At 36.2% G+C, this 18,174-nt stretch overlaps 1 protein-coding gene across 2 annotated transcripts in view; it reads left to right on the forward strand.

The window, feature by feature from the left end:
- Positions 1 to 9,988: 9,988 nt before the first annotated feature.
- LOC128166107 (cAMP-specific 3',5'-cyclic phosphodiesterase 4C-like) overlaps positions 9,989 to 18,174 on the forward strand; it is a 52,101-nt gene continuing 43,915 nt past the window's right edge. Inside the window, exon 1 of one of the 2 annotated variants that reach the window (XM_052831048.1) lies at positions 9,989 to 12,254. In XM_052831048.1, coding sequence (XP_052687008.1) covers positions 12,202 to 12,254 — 53 coding nt within the window. In that variant the 5' untranslated portion in view covers positions 9,989 to 12,201. Of the gene's footprint in view, positions 12,255 to 13,698; positions 13,767 to 18,174 lie in introns of those variants that run through there. The other variant, XM_052831049.1, reaches the window with a different exon arrangement.

Here is an 18,174-nt window from a genome sequence, read left to right on the forward strand (position 1 = left end):
TTTCTTGTGTTGAGCAGCTGTTATATCTGGCTTGTGATCTTTTGTGTTGTAATAACTCGGATGAATGCTGAATATTCCAAACAACTGTCTCACACTAATTGACAGTGAGTGTGTTACACAATACATTTGTACAATCCAGGCACAGTCCGTGCTCTGTCTGTATACTGAGTCTGTCACCTCACTGTCACACAGTGTACACACTGGCCGGGGGGGGGGGGGGGGGGGGGGGGGGGTCAGGGGGGATTGGAGTATGGGAAAGGTACTGTCAGTACCAAGGTTGGAGTGAGGTGACCATCAGGAGGGTAGAGTTTGAGGTCAGAGTACGGGGAGTGAGAGTTGAGCAGTGAAAGTAGTGGGGTGAGAGTAACAAGGTCAGAGTATGGGTGTCATGGTAGCAAAGTAGGAGTATCATTCAAGGTCAAAGTAATAAGATCAAAGTAATACTGTACACAGGGAAATATTAGCCACTGTTTTATTTTAGCCCTTGTTTTATTTTTGCCCCTTGAGCCTTTGTTGTCAGTGGGCAAATTAAAGACTGGATGAAACCGTTTGCAAGTGTAGAAAGGTGAAAAAACACGGGGGCAAAAATAACCCTCTATACAGTAAGGTCGGGGGGTGGGGGTCAGAGCTAGTGTATAAGTCGGAGCAGTGGGTGGTCTGTATTCATTGGACTGGTGTTGGAGTCCAATCCCAAACAATTAAACTGTGAATAGGAGCTGGTCCCTATTCCTGAACCATGTATTGCTGCTTCAGAACAGACCCAGGGCCATAAAACCTGGGCAGAACAGACCCAGGGCCATAAAACCTGGGCAGCCCACTGCACATGGATATTTTATAGAAGGGAGTCTGAGAGTGAAAGTGAGCTCGTTCAGTTTGGTGCTCATAAAAAGTGCAATAACTTTTTCTGGCTCTGATGTAAGCAATTAATGTTTTATCATTATGATTACACAAAGTGCTGTAAAAACCACGATTCAATGTGACTGGTAATAGTGAAGGTTTTTGTTTCCATTGGTGAGAGGATTTCAGGGTATCAGCACCAAATTATCTGTACCTTTCTTTTCTCATTGATCTGTGATCAGCATACACAATCATTGATAAAGTAATTATTATTGGACAGTAACAGAGACCAGAACGTTTGTAGGCTGTCAGGGTTTTATCCAAGGAGTATGTTTCCTGTCATGATGCGCCCGTTACAATTCTAACATGCACATTCCACAGATGTTGGGAGGCTCCCTTTTTAAACTTGTTTGAACCTATTCTCCATAATATCTTATGTTTTCATAACATTAATATAGAAAAGAATTGTTTATGTTAAACATGTTGAACCATTAAAATACATTTCCTGAGTAAAATGTAATGAATTTTAAAGAGGATCTTTGACATTCCAGTGTACGGTATATATTAAACATACACAGATTCATGCTTGTGAATGAATACATAAATGTAATGTGTCAAATGCTACGTAACAAAGTCAAACTATAGCTGAGGTTTAGACTTCATTAACTTTTAAAGCAAAATTTAAGATTTTTTCTTAAATAATAGATTAGTTTTAATTCATTATAAATAGATAACACCATGATTGTAATAGCACAGGTACACATCTATTTGTTCCTTAATTTTTCTTAATTAAAAGTAAATTTGTTTAAGTGTAAAATTCAGGTGATATGGACTCTCATATGATTTAAAAGTAAATTTTATGTTGAATGCATACTTATATAGCACACTAAAAGTTTATGTCACATGAGAAAATTCCATGTTATATTTATGTGCAGCGAATTTCAGGTGAAATTGTATGTTACACGAAATCCATATGTGAACTTACTTTAATAGTTTAAGCAAAATGAGCTGTTTTTTCATAATTCCAGTATGTAGTAAATAATAATAATTAGTGGCAAATTATCCACAGATCTACCTTAAATTTTTGGACTTTTTTATGATTTTTTAAGCTACGAATTATTAATTATTAAGAAAAAAAATCATACTTTTGAATAGTTTTCTTACTTTATCTGTATGGAAAGCTACACTAGTACATGTACAAATATTTATGAAAGACTTGAAACAAGGCATTCAAAATTGAATAAGCCAGGAGAAAGGTGTCTGTTTAATATTTGGAATTTATGTCAGACCAGTTTTTGACAGGATGAAATTCTGCTTCGATCAGAGTGCCTTTGATATAGTTTTCCTGGTTTAAAAAAAACAAACCCAAAATCTGTCTTTAAGTTGTACATTAAAAAAAATTCAGTAATTGTTTCCACAATGAAAATTGCTCCGCTAAAAATGATTTGATACAATTTTTACAAGCCTTGGAGTGGGACTATTGATGGGGAGTCCCTCATTTATTGATTAGCTGCTTGTTTGTTTGAAAAGAAATATTGATGTCGTGACTAATTATTACCGGTACTCAGATCGAGGAAAAAGGAAAAGAATCTGAGAATACCAAAAATGAAATACAGAACTTATCTATTTCTTAGGATCTGCTTTTTTACACATTTGAATTGCAGCACTCAGAAGGAATTCCCAGAAGGTGAGTGTCTGCCAGTCAACGGTCAATATAATTACAGTAAATTGGTTGGAGGCTTTTTTCTTTCAACTGGTTCAGGCCCTGCGTGTCATCTTTTGATCTGGCGTTAGTGTTGAAGCAGAATAAATTTGTCTATTAGTCCATTAATGATGTTCTTCTCTGGCTTAATCAGTGGAACAACTCCTTTTATCTATACAGAATATTAAAAAGTCATTTTTTACGGAAATGTCAATAATGTTAAATATCCTCGTCAAGTTTTTTGTCACATGGATATTTCACTGTCAAACTTGGGGTTGTTAGTGTGCGCATATTTTATAGCGATCCCCTTGTGATAATCAATAGATTGACAGCTACATGAAAATCTGATGTTTAAGAAAAATATTTCACAAATAATTTGTCTCTGACACTTTCGTGGAATATTTCCGAGGAATGAGGAAATGCCAGTTTATGATTTTTTTATGTCAGAGAAATCACGAAAACAAACTACAAACCAGAAAAGTTATGTCTTAAAAATTTCAGCTATTTTTTACTTCTAAAATTCAGGAGACGAGTAAATTCCCATTTCTGTAATTGATGAAATTCAGAAAGAAAATGTCATTGCCTGATTCCTATAGAGACCCTAGGCAGGAAATTAAAATGTGCAGAAACTTGATACAATCAGTCAGGGCCCTAATAGAGCAGAGATATGGCTAATTAAAATTGACAGTCCATATAGCAATTATCAGTGTACGTAAATCAAGACCTCATTGAAGGAGAAGCCATCGTGATAAGCCATGTATGCCAAGACTGATAACTCTGGCAGCGTAGATTTCTTGCCTGTGCTGTAACCATTTAGACCTGGGTGTGTATGGAATTTGAAGTTATTGAACTGAGCAGTGGGCCTATTAAGACACCTGATTCAATTACTACCCAATCCATTACATAGATAATTAAGTTACTAGGTAATAGTTTAGATCCCCCCTGCTATCAATGTGGAGATCACAAGAGTACAGTCCCTTGCACTAAATGCCCCAAGCTCCAAATTAACAATAATTGCGGCAATATTTTTACCATTTTCACTAATTATATTGCAATCATTTACAATTTTTCACAAATTGATATACCATTAACAAATTACTATTGATTATCACCAAATGACTAATGAGTGTTTTTGTTATAACCAAAGGCTTGCTCTCTATAAAAGTATTTCTACCTAACAGTTGCTTATCATTCCTATAATCATTGTTTTATTAATGGATTCTGAATTCAAAAACTACCCATTTTATAAATGTAAAAACTGGTTTATGATGAAGGCAACTGTATACAGGCATGAACTGTTCTAAACTAGTTAATTTAGATCTACAATTGTTGGAAAGCATCCTTATTTTATCTGATGATTTCTGACAGAGTTATGCCCCTTGAACTTCGACCGTTTGATTACAATGTTATGTTATATAGTACAACAGCATGGCAACAAAAATACAGTGTTACGTTATATAGTACAACACCATGGCAACAGATCACTTTACTAGGAGTAATGTTGTTTATAATGTACATTAAAATAAAGAAAAAGAATCTGGAAGTGAGGTTACACCACTGGCAGTGAAAATTTCAAATCCCGTATTTGTTTGCACAAAAGATTTCTGGGTTCCTATGATCAAGGGGTGTAACTCCATCAAACAAAAATCATTTGACCTGGACCAAATTTGAACAAGAGTATTATCTAGTAAAATACCTGTATATGCATTTTTAATTTTATGTATTTATTCCTTTAAAAGCCAGGAAACTAAAAATTTCTCTACATATGGAAACTTGCTTTTGAAACCACAATAAATTTTCCAGATTAAGATTTTAATTTTTTTGAAAAAAAAATCAAAAAGTAGAGTTCATAGAGGTTACTACATTTCAGATATATATACAGTCTGTTTGACTTGCCGGATGGGAATGTTAAAAAGGTTTGGGGGGGGGGGGGGGTGTAGAGAATATGATACATGTCTTTTATATCTGAAGTCGATCCAGACATTCAATTTATTACTGATAAATGGCACTGGCTTTGTTAATTTGACATTTCTATTGATCCTCCAGGATTTACCCTGTCTGGACACATTCCATCGGAGGAACAACAATACTGTTCTGTTGGAAATTCGATTGAGTGGAACGTTTTTTATTTACAGATATTGTATTATCTGAAGGCTATAACGTGTGCCCATCTTTGTACACTCTGTTAGGAATTTTTAATTCATTGTTTTAGATAAAAAAGAATATTGCTGTTGTTCTAAAGATTAGGTTCAAACAATGCAGACAAGTATAGATGTATCATTAAAAAAAGGATAGCTAAAAATTGACAGAATGAAATTTAAATAATGATGATAAATTTCCATTTGATTCCATGAAACTCCTGGTGGAACTATTGATTAAGATTTAACTGGAGAATAGATTTGTAGCTGAAGAGAAGGATGACTAGAGAAAATTTTGCAGGGAATTTCATGAATTTTCATTAGGCGAGCATTTTCCTTGATATTTTAAGCCCGCAAGATGGATTTTGTTGGTTACATGTGATTACTTTTAGTCATTTACAATTCACACTCTGAGGGCAAATTCTGAGATATTCTCTGCCCTGACATCTAATCAATTACTGTACAGAAAGACAGTCCAGTAAACGCTCTATGATATTAAGTGGTCACCATGAAATGATTCCTGGTGAGTGTTGTCACCCCCCCCCCCCATCCCCACCCCCAGCCCTGGTCAGTCAATGATGGACAAGCTGAGATGATTCAAGTTTCTTTCAAATGATATAATCTATTGCAATTTCATTTATTTCAGTTATACAACTCATCGGAGTATGTAACATTATATAAACATTCTATATATGAGATATACATTTTGTATATGAGTGGATCGATAAAGAAAACTAATCTGAATGAAGTAACAGTGAATGTCTTACAAAATATTACAATGTTGCACATCTCAATTTTACAGCTTGTAGTTGTAATTTACCAAGACAGCAATGTAACAAATTTTCTTAATTCCATAACAATCTCATAAGAAGAGCCTATCAATTTTCAAATTCAAAGTAAATTAATAAGAAGATATAAGGAATTTATGGTAAAAAATGTTACGGAATAATTAAAAATGACCTGAATTTGTTAGTGTTTTTTTTAGCTGTTTTGCATAAAAAAGCGTGTCAAGTGAAACTCCTATGATTATTAAAACCATTAAGCATGACAAATAGCGAATATCTCAAGCACATCATTAGGGGGCATATTCTGCTGATAATGAGCTGATTAGAGTGGTAATTAATCATTGGTTGAGATATGTAAATTGGGTAACCACATAATTAAAGTAATTAGTGATCAGGCCATGTAAATTAACCACTTCCTCTGACCTGATCAATCGGGAAGCGATCAGGTGGAACGAGATCTTCCATAGAGTCCAGAATCACGAAGCGATCAGGTGGAACAAGATCTTCCATAGAGTCCAGATTTATGAAGCAACTACTTAATTAGGAGTAATAAGACATTACTTTGCAAGGGGTGGTTTGATGACTTTGGAGCTGGGATTAATTACAGTAGAGGTAGAAGACAGCTTGAGCAGTGGATGCTGGGAAGGGGTAGGGAGACTGATCAGGGAAGGTTAGGTCCAGGCTCCGGGTCCATAAAACTAAGAAAAGTTCACAGTTGATCTCAGCCCCACAAAAGGATTATAATGTGGAAAAGTGAGACTGAGATCTAATGGAGCAACCCCAGGGGAGGGGGCAGATATTGGAGGCACATGATGAGGAAGCTATGAGTCCAGAATCCTAGTCTTTTGTTGCTTGAAAGCTTCCAGCATAGATTCAGCCATTGGTTGAAGTAGTCTTATTGAAATAGAGCCGACACTGTTGAGGGAAATAATGCCACCGATCATTGCTCTGTCTTTGATATTTTGATAGGAAGATTATATCTATCATATGATGGAGTACTTGACTACTTGATGATATATTTGGTGCTAATCTTCCGCTTCCATTATAACAAAGCTTATATTCCTCAAAAGGTGCGTTGTGGCACAGGAAGTCAATGCCAGGGAAATCGGATGACAGGGAGACATCGATGAGGACATCAAAGAAACTCTGACAAACTAAGACTGTTAATCCAGATAGAACCAGGCCATGGAATCAGGAGGGGAAGTGTCCTCCCTCTTATTCTGAAGTTCCCTCCATTTGCACTGAATGTAAACCCTTGTAAATCTATGATAAAGACTCGGAATAGTCGACTGCTACAAAACATAATTAATTTGTGAAAAAATGAGGTCAGATTAAAACATGTTGCATGAATTAAGATAACAGGTTTTGTAGTAATTGTGTTTTATCTTTATTATAGTTAGATCATATTAAGTAAAATTTATGTGATTAGGAAGGTAGCGGAGGGAGCAAAGAGACTGAGCCCTTTCTTAATCACATAAATTTTACTTAATATGATCTTACTTACTTAAAACATAACTAACTTTTTTATTGGCTGATCAAAAGTTCTGTGCCAATCAGACATTATCTCTTTTTTGTTTACAGTTATCATAGTTGTTAATCGAAATATGTCGCTCTTAACTTAGAGAAATTCTTAATGATTAAAAACGTCACTTATTAGAATATTTAGCGACTGCCGATTGGATGAATAAGTGGGTTATGTTCTAATGTTAGTATGATATTTTGGAGGTTGTGACTTTTGACCTTGAGGTTCTGTGAGAGGTTAATCAGAATGTGTTGACTGTTGACATTAGGACATTAACGGCTGTTGATTTCTAGTTTGTGTTGAGTATTAACTCTTTGCCCCTTTTTGTAGACATTTATCACAGCACTGCACGAAGTCTCTAGAAAATTGGTTCTACTACAAATTAATAACACTCAGAGGGGAAAAAAAATGTTATTATTAGAAATTATATGGACTTTCTTCTGAATCTGAGGAGATTTTCAAATTATTCTTGCCCTAATTGATCATGTTGAGTTTTCTTCTATAATGGAGCCCTTCGAAATGGTGATTGATTTTCGTCATGGGAAATATGAAGTTCCTAATGAACTGATTTTAGTAAAATTACAAAGTTAAGAGAAGCCATAGTATGGCATGCCTAATTAATGTGCTTATGTAACTTTTGAGCCATAATTAGCTGATCTATAGCTGTTATACTTCCTCTTACAAAAACATGTCGTGGATATTTCAGTTTATTACGTTTGCACTAGTTATGTGGATTCACGTAGTACCTTCGCAATATTTTTTTTTTGATTTTTCACTCTGATGAGGTATTGACGTTAGGATTTTTTGCACCTCGATGCAATTAAAAAGGGATTTACTGATTCAAAAGGGCTTAAAACATTATAAACAGAATATCTCATGATGCACGATAACGGTATGTGTGAATTTTAGGGGTGTTATGTATATTGTGGTACATATAATAAAGAGATAGCACCTTTCCCATTGTTCCACCTACAGCCTATCAGAACAGAAATTACCTTTTACTCAAAATAGATCCTAAGGTACCTGTCTAAATATGATTCAAAACCTAATTCATACTGACTTTGTTTCATCACCACTGATTTGCCATAAATTCAGGTAACCTGCATTGAGAGATGAAAGAGAAAACTCTGTCTATAAGATGAGTTGATATTCTGAACGGTGATTACGAATCGGGCAAGATGCAATGAAAATTGAATCATTATATAAGTGTTAACAGAGTGAAGTGTGACTGAGGAGATCTGTTTATATCGGAGGTGCTCATACTCAGAATTATGAAAGAGAATTTGAGAAAAAAACATCCAGCAGATATATGTAATCTCAACTGTTTATTCTGATCATTGTTTCAGTGAAAAGAAAAAATAAATATTTGCAATGTGGGGGAATTAATCTATCAAGCGACTGCAAAATCAAAAAGCCATGCATTACCACTAGATATATATATGATCATATGAATGAGTAATTCAGCTGTGACCTTATTTACTAACCATGATCTTCCCTTTGACCCTGAGTTCACTATACCTTTTTAAATTAGCTTAGTTTCTAAGACACTAGTTCAGATTTTTTCAGCAAACTTTAAAAAAAAAAATGACCTTGAACTTTCATTTATAGCCTTGACTTTACTAATTATATTTTATTTCCTTTGGAAGTTTTGAATGTAAACTCCAGTTGCTTCTTTCTCAGACCATATTAAGCTTGGTTATACATGTAGTATGTTTAAGGCTCTTTTATTACCTTGAATATCAAACATGATTTGTTAAATAAAATATTGTCATATGAGGTTTGGTCTACAAGGTGTCTGTTTTTGTACATAGATTTGAAATAAAGGTGTCTTCAGTTTCAAAGGGAGCTCTATCTCAGTCTCTGTATTTCAACAAACTGAAAGCAATTAAACACACAGCTGAACTTCGTACTTTGATTTAATGTAAAGTTCCTGGAGAATTGGAAAAGTGAAGAATGGCAGAGCTGTCATTAGGCCTTTGAATATTAAAAAGAAAATTTATAAACAAAACAGTGACAATATATCATCTTCAAGTTCTATTGTTAACATTATTGCAACACTAATACAAAATCAGAAGACTTGATTCAAAAGTCTTGTTAAATAGGTCTGTTTTTCACAGGGTATTTGATCTACATTTTAGTCATTGTTCGCATGTTTTTAGTATATATCTACGATAGGCATTGCATTGGTTTGTATACAGTGCTGTTATTTACCGAGTATACAGCCGATGTATTGTATACTGAACCATGTATTGTATACTGAACCATGTCGTTTAAGATCAGGAACAGTAAACAAGCGAGGCCCGAGTTCAATTCCTGTATCGAGGATAAATTTATCAACAAAAGCGTTGAACTCTTTCACATCCTTTTCACTTCAGTTCAGACTTTTATATATACCCTAACAAGGCTATTCAGAGGATCTAAGTGGTCCTGAATTCTCTGCTACAGAAGCACTCAACAACTCTCGTTTACCTTTAAATCCCCGGATTAATTTGTAAGGTGCTAATTGCGTGATTGTTGTGACCGTCAGTTCCTCTCCTTTCAATTTTGTACTCTGTGGGTTACTGGTAACTTGCTACGTTACTCGGTGTGATATTTCCTGGATTCTGTGTCCATCATATTTGAGGTGCTCTTCCAAGTTGTATATTTTGGGAGGTGTCGTGGATTAATCTCTTTCTGGATCTGAACCCGAATATGATTGAATTTTCCCTTTTGACTTGCAAAGGTTTTCACTTGAACCTCATTTCTTTGATTGTAGTCAACTAGCAGTTTGGGTTTCTGCCTTCAGAGTCTTAGTCAAATAGACTATTGTCTGATAATTTTGCTATTTATAAGATTGGTGCTATCGAAAGCTAAGGCCAGTCCTGTTATTTCCAAGTAAAGGACAGATATCACCCGAGGCAACAGGTGCCCCTTTATGCTTTGTCAGACATTGGACACAACATTGATATCTACCTGTATACATATCTGAATAGTCTTTTTTCCATGAATTAGTGAAGATTGATATGCAGCAGAGAAAATTGAAGGAAACAATGAAATAATTGAAAACTGATAAAAAAAGAATTGATAGAATAGTGTAGCTTAGAGGAGTGGGGATTATAGATGAGTGATTAAGAGGGACAGCTGTCGGGGCTAATCTGCTTGGATTCTGTGTACATATTAGAGCCAGGGCCCCAGGGACTCGCCAGACCTGGCCTCTTTATCCAGCCACGGATCTGTAACATGTGGGCCCTGCATTCAGATTGTTCACTATTTCTGGACTGACCTGGGGAGGAAGCAGCACTGACATTGAGATAAAAGTTTGGCCTGACACACACACCAATAGATTGACTCCATTCACCAGCCCATCCCAGTTCTCCCCGTGCTCTGACCTCGCACCCCGTGTATAATTTCTGGACTCTGGGATTTCTGTGCTATTTTGGTATTCTGTGCTGTATTGTGATTCAGTGATAATTTGTCCTTACTCAGGGTCGTGTGATATTACATAGTGTAAGACACACGCTGATAGACAGTAAGGTGATCGCTTCAAACCGTGCATTTTGTGAATGAACCTGTTACCTTCGTTCTGGAGTACTATCAAGGCCACGAGGAAGTATTGGGACAGGTCACAGAACACCGATTTTTCTTGAAACAGGATGTTAACATTGAAACAGGGAAAAGGACACACTCAAATTTGGAATTTAGTTTTTCAGGGAAAGTGATGGACACATGTATAAATATCTGTGGTAGTTCTGATCTCTGTTACATTGGTTCTTTAACACGGAACACGAGGATTTGATCTGCATTAGAAGTGCTACCCAAGGATAGTATATCTTCCTTTCGAGTATTAGATTCTGTCACTCTGACTGAGGAGCTGATAAATTCTTAAACAGTGACTGTAATTTAGCTATTATTTTGCTTCCACATTGTCCCCCAGTGAATACAACTATTGCCTCCAATAGCGTCAAGTATTCCATCAAGCAGTGCCACTGACAAACAGAACCCGGATTGAGCCTGGGAATGATTCTTGTTGCACAGTTTTTGTCAACCCAAGGATTATTACATATTGTGTTTCAGAGACAGGTCTCAGTAAATTGGAATCTGCAGTAGCATGTAAAGTGAGTTCTGTAATCATATAGAGAAGTATTAGGCACTGACTATTTGACAGCTGAGCTACCTGGAGTTTTAATGATGAAATTTGCGAAAAATTAAAAAAAAAGTGGCACACCAGTATCATAGTTATTAAATTCTGGATATCACATGACATCAGTGTTTGTCTCTCTGCTACACATGGCAGTGTAAGAGTAGATAGCATATATATTAGTCTTCTGGACTGAATGATAATTGGCTGTTTCAAAGAGCAAGATGAATATTGTACTGGCACTGATTTATAAACTATGCAAAAGTTTTTCACAGCTAAATGACGGTCGTGACATTTCCTAATGGTCAGAGCAACAAAGTTTATGGAGGGGATCTATTGATTGTGAACTGTTAAAGGAGAAATTCTCATACCAATCTTCTGAGATTTTTTTGGTTTGGTGACGCAACAAGACAGAGTTTTATGCATTGATCCGCTGCTATAAAGGAAGTCAGTGAGTCGATTTCGGAGAGTTCGGTTACTCTGGCCTACATTGGATCTGGTTGCCAGTCGGCGGATCCAAAGCATCATCCTAGAGGATCAAAGTTCAGCCATTCATTGATTCCCTAGCTTGTTTCTCCTGACTGATTCTTCTTGTTTATTTAGATGAATGCTAGAAGCATACGTTGTCACATATATATTTCTTATAAACAGATTAAACAAGGGAACGGATCTTAAAAAAATTAAGAGGTGGATGTTGGAACATTTAAAATTAATGAAAACTATTTTGGATAGTCAGTTAGAGGATTTGAAGTATCTGTAAAGTATTGGTACACTGTGAGGAGTAGGTAGACACTGAGTGATTGGGATCCCAGTGAGGGGGTGGAGCAGAAGACAATAGCAGAGTCTGTGACCCGAACATCAGGAGGAAAGTTAGACGTATTTATTGTCTATATCACCTGAGGCTGTTTACATCAGCTCACGGCAGCAGTGCTGTGTCGGGTATAACTCAAGCAAGCGCTCGCTGCTTTTGTTGACACTGTCGTGTTTGTCCGTGTCCTACAGTTAAATACCCGAACGGCTCCAACGTCCTGCTCTCCTAGGAACTCTTGCTGGACTGTTTTTGACCCGATTACTAGGTCCTCTGGACAGCTGCAATCAGGATGCTCTCAGTACCAGTGGATATTGTCCCCCCTCGTCGACACTCTTGGGTGTGGTGGGTATACAATCTAATTAAATATATAAATATTTGTATCATTTCAGATATTTTTTATTGTAATTGAATGCCATGCAAATTCAAATAAACTTGCTGCTTATTGATCAGAAATTCTTAATCAACAGATTAATTTACCTTGTTGAATGCTAGATATAATCTTAACACACGCTTTGAACAAATTCACTCTGAATTAAGCCGCTGCTGCTAGATTAAGTGGAGATGCTGAGGTAGTTGATAGTCTCTGTGAACTCCAGCGGGCTCCCATTGATAGAGAGCTGAGAGAGCCTCTCACAAACTGAATCTGCTGTAATGAAGTTTATATCTTCTTCTTGTAGGGTAAATTAACTTGTCAGAATCATTGTTCATTACCAAAAGTGAATAAATACAAAAAGTAAAATCTATGAGAAGTAATTGTCCCTTTCATTCTATGTTATGCAATGTCTCAACTGTCTCTTTGTTGAAGTATTTATTAAGTTTGCCTTAATTTGGCTGGAAATCATTTCAGACATAGGGTATAAGTTATCTCTAGATTTGTCTTTAATTCAAGGTTGCCTGATAAGAATTTATAGCATTGTCTTATACGGACTGAGTAATTCTTTTCTTACCATTTTGTGGCAATGACCAACAAGAGATAAATTTGAGCCCTTGCCGTCTTTTTTCTCAACATCTGTGAGATCAATCTCAGGATTCAGAAAAAACAATTGAATTACTAGTTTATGAGGGAGAGAGAGAGAGAGGGGGGAATTCTGTAATCTATTGGCAAATACAAGATGGCAAAACTCCAGAGAGTCTGTGACAGGAAATCTATGGCGGCTGTTTGGCCTTCCATCGTCTTTGTATAATTGGTCCATGTTGGGATCTCAACAGATACTTGACCATATTGCAATCACTTAACAGAGCAGAGTTCGTTAATCCTAAAATTACATATCGTAAAATAAAGCCAATTTGTTGCAATTGCTGCATTGTTTAACTTGTGTAATACGCCATGAATTCAGACAAATTGTACACTGGGTCAAATCAATGAAAATAGATTTATATCTCTCAACAGTACGTAAATTTTACACTATTTAATAGACAGTGATTTATTATATTCCAAGTCATGTCCTGATGGATGGCCTAGGTACTGCGTTTCATCATATTTTAGCCTCTTTGTATGTGTAAATAAACTGCTGGAGTTAATTGCTACCTGTATATAGCCTATTTGTGGACGACTGTCAAGATTAAGCCATGGATTTGGTACAGATATGAAAACTTAATGCCAGATAGTTTAAGAAGCTCACAGTCGCTGATTTATGAATGGAGGTAGACCTGGTTGATTTCTACAAGCCCGATACTACAAGCCGATACTACAGGCTCGAGCGTAGTGGGGCTTGTATCAGAGCACACCCTCCCCCAATGACAAGTGCTAGAACTGAGGACAGGAAGACATTTTGACAACTCTAACCTGTGGCAGGCCAATATGGCAGGGAGAGTGCAAAGTCGCAAGGTCTCGTTCTTTCTTCACAGAGAAAGGTAAGAATTGACTTCGGATTGTTTTGATTTGTGATAGAAGTTCTAAAACTGGAGGAGAGTTTGTGGAGGAGGGATTTATGTGAGACTGTCCTCACTGAGTGATTGCAGAGAGAAGTAAAGGGCTGACAGTGAATAATGACAAGACCTCTATCATTACACAGATTCCTTCAACAGAACACTGGTTCAGTCGTTTTGTTCATTCTATTGCAGGAAATAGTTCATGTCTTGTAAACACTGTGCGTTGTTCATCAGTCATTTGGTTCACATACATGTCATGAAGCTCTTAAAACAAACCTCCTAGAGGATGTTTTCCCCAATAATGGCTTTTCTACAGACTTATTGCCTCTGTTTATTATGAAACTATAGCATATAGGACTTTTTTGCAAGGATGTTTTTGCAAAGTTTTGAAAGGACTTTGTAGATGGCACAATTTCAGAAGGATAGTGTCTAAGTTAGCATTTCTACTGAGAATTTAATGAAACTTGGTAGCAATGTTTACCCTTCTTTGAGGTCAGGTGTCAAGATCAGCTACAAACTTGTGTAAGACATGAATCAGTGTCACTGGCCCTTAGCTCATGGTGGCAGCTTGGCTCTATGGAGCTGGCATGGAGAAGCAGCCATGAATCAGGCTCTATTAATCATAACTATCTTCTGCTGCATTGATCATTGAATTGTTTTCCACCATTATTCAGCACCTGGGCAAACTCCCAAAGATTCCTCATGACTTGTCAAGCAATATCCGGCATCATCCTACCCACTGCATCTTACCGTCCTTATCATTCCATGGAACAGCTGGTCAAAGTATCAGAGAAATCAAAAAGGTTTTCTGTGTTGTGTAGGGGAAAGCCAATAAAATCTGCAATATGAAGTTATTACAATGACTGACAAATCAATGCCATGTTTTGTAACTTCTTATCAATTAATCTACAAATCTGAAAAATTGTCTGATCGGTTCTGTCGCAAAGTTAGAGATGTAAGAATGTACTTACATTGAACAACTAGCAGTGTAGATCTTGAACTCGCGTTGAGGATAATTTACATTGGTTGAGTCTGCTTTTTCATGAAATTTGAACCTAATCTATCTCTTGGTTTTGAGAAAATAATCAAATATTTCATTGCATTCGTGAACAGCTGAGAGAGATGAGCATGAAACTGTAAAGGACTTGTGAAATTAGATGTTTGTTATAGGTATTGTTTGAATTAGGTTTCCTAGGGGTGACTCCTGGCAGGGAATGTGCCAGATTTCAATAACTGTCCACATTTGTGGTGCTGCATCAATCCATAGAGCAGGTCCTCTGGTGCTGCATTCATCACACAGATGCTAGTATCTCTGACACTGCTGCTGCTTAATCAAATTGAAATGTGTTTTAATCAGAAATCGTTGTAATAGGAAATAATTGATTCTGTATGAACTGTGACATGTAAGCCGAGATATTGAATACCAAAAACTACAAAATATGTCTACATGTTTCTATCTGTGGCAGTGTGATCATTTTAGCCTATTTCCCCCTAGTTAATCCAATAACTTTATCACTATATATATTACGGTATACTCTTTTCTCTAATTTTGAGTTGATTTATGTCAGACATGAAACAGTCTATTTTTATCCTGGCGACTAAATGGTTTTCTGTATAAGGATGAAAATAATGTCACTCTTCTTGTGAAAAAACCTATAAGGTGGCTTTTTGTTTTATCCACATATTTAAGACATATGACATTGTCACGTCTTTGCAAAGATCCCAAGGAACGAGGGAAATATTTATCTACAGATTGACAGGATAAACACGCCAAGGCTTAATGGGCACAAAATCTGTTGACATGGGTAAACTTTTGATATCTGTATATCTATCGCAGATCTATGAAAGAATTCAGTGTTGTCGTGTAAAAGCTTGAAAGAGCCCTTAGTAAAGGGCCTGTAATTTCCATCAATCAACATCTTATCAAAACATTGGCACGCTCATCAAGCGCAGGGTCACTTAATTAGTTGATAGTAAAGATCAAATTCTTCAGTGTTTATTTCCCAGTCAAAAAAAAAAATTAATCCATAAATATTTGTGCCCATAAAAATCAAAATCTTGAATTAAACAAAACAAATATTAATACTTTTGAATAAACAAAAACAGGAATTAATAATTTAGAGCTTATTGTTTATTTTAATGACTGTAACTAGGAGAATTTGTTTGCCTATAATTTTACCACATATATATGTAGTAGGCCAAGTGTTGCTTTGATGTGTTTGTAATTTGATGTGTTTGTTTTTTGATGTTGATTATCGGTTATGTTGGAGCTTGGTTGTCAACTTTTGGACGTTACGTACTTGACAAGTGGAAATTAAGTCTTCGGAAATGAATATTGGGGAAAATACAGAAAAAAACCGGGAAAGTTTTGTGCTGTTCATTAAATTTTTTATTATCTGGTAAACAGACACCTTTGTAACAAAGCTGACAGAAAAAAAATCCCGTGGTGTTTATTTCTTTTTGATAAACAATTATATGAATTCAGTTAATCAGTCTTGTATATTCAGAAATATGACATTACAATCTATGAAGTAAAATTATTCTTCTGAATCAAATGAAATGATTGTAATGATATTCATTTCTAAGCAATATTTAAGACTCTGGGAACTCTTTATCGATAATGTCAGGGTATTTTTTGTTCAAACCAGGTATTTTAGACTTGGCTTTTGTGTTGGAAAAATCCTCATACATTAGCTGCATGCATTTCTGGGGCTCCAGGTCTGAAAAATTCGGATAGAAGACCTGGTCGATCCAAATCTTTATCAGACCAGGAGCTACAGACCTGCAGCTGATTTTAATGCAGGTTTACTTTAAGCAGAGTTTTTAATTATGCATTAACAGTTCAGTTTTTAATAAATTCAGTAAGCCATCTTTTTGATGTACTATATTTACTATAATTTACATCTAAATGTAGTTTGAAGGGGACAGAGGTTGTGGAATTCACAAAGTTTGATTTCCTTACCTAAAATAGTTTTCCTCATTTTCATTTTTGTTCTTTGTAAATTTATGAAACCTGAATTGATGTCTATTATAAGAGTAAAAAAAAATAGGGAGAAGGAAGGTGGGAATGCATGAATAGAGAACAGAAAAGATTTGTTGCAGTCACTTGATGGTGACAGCGGGCATGGAATCTTATAGGGGATGAACAAGGATCAAACACTCAGAGTTTTCTAAGAAAAGATAAACTGCCTGATGTTGGAGTGATATGATTGTATGAACCTCATGTCCGGTAGTAGTTCACTGGAGTTTAGTTCTCAGAATTGTGAACTTTGAAGTAACTGGGTAAATGTTCAGTTAAATATTAAAACCTTTTCAGGCCCTTATTTCATTTCTAGCAGGTTCAGTTTCACCATTATGTACATAATTAAGTATCTTGTTATTAATTAGTTTTGATTTTCACCTCAAATGATATAGGCTGAGAAAGCACTGTACATGTATTGTTTGTACGATAGCTTGGTAATGAATAGACTTATATGGTATTTGCTCCGTATATTACCATCTCCTTTGCATTCTGTAATTATGAGGTAATTATCTGTGTATTCGTTGATTGAAATTCCTCTCCAGGCCCGATCCCTGATTTAATGAAGCATGGGTATGGATGAGAGGTTCCCAGTCGGTGGTTCCTTCCGTTCTCGGTAATTGTCGGGCGACTGATCGCACCGCACGGGTTATGTACCGAATGTGATCCGGTGGCTGATGGGAAGTGGGGAATCTGACGATGAATTCATCCGAGAATTCGGAATCCATAAAAACAATCAAGGAAGCACTTTCTGAGAAAACCCTGTGTATGTAGTAAATCAGGGAAATGCTGATTTAGTGAGGTCTGGTAAAACCAATCAACAGTCCATCTGTTGGAATGCATAGAAATGTACAAAGATGTTCAGATTTATTGACATTTAGAAACAAATTCGATTCTGCAAATGGTTAGTCATGATGAGAGAAAAGACAACTTATTGAGATTTATGAATTCAATTTTACCCAGCAAATTTTGATTTCTGTAAATTCCTTATGAATTGGACAGAACTCGAGTTAAAACTGTTTTTTTTACCACAAACAATGCTAGACTTTCTCCCACTGACCACACAATAGTACACACAATAGTACATGTATTTCTACTGACTTTGGCTAGTTTGTGGGTCTGTAGGGGAGGGAGTTAGACTAAGTGTACTCTAAGTCTTCCTACACCCCAGAATGACTGTCCTGTATTCTGTTCCGGGTTTGTCTGGCTCAGAAGAATTTTTACCGATTCCTGCTACAAGGAGTTCTGACCAATTCCTGCTATTCCTCCTACCAGGAATTCTGAACGATTCCCTCAACCAGGAATTCTAACCAATTCCCTCAACCAGGAATTCTGACCAATTCCCTCAACCAGGAATTCTGACCAATTCCC

The sequence above is a fragment of the Crassostrea angulata genome, chromosome 10, assembly GCF_025612915.1.
Source record: "Crassostrea angulata isolate pt1a10 chromosome 10, ASM2561291v2, whole genome shotgun sequence".
NCBI classification, from domain to species: Eukaryota; Metazoa; Mollusca; class Bivalvia; order Ostreida; family Ostreidae; genus Magallana; species Magallana angulata.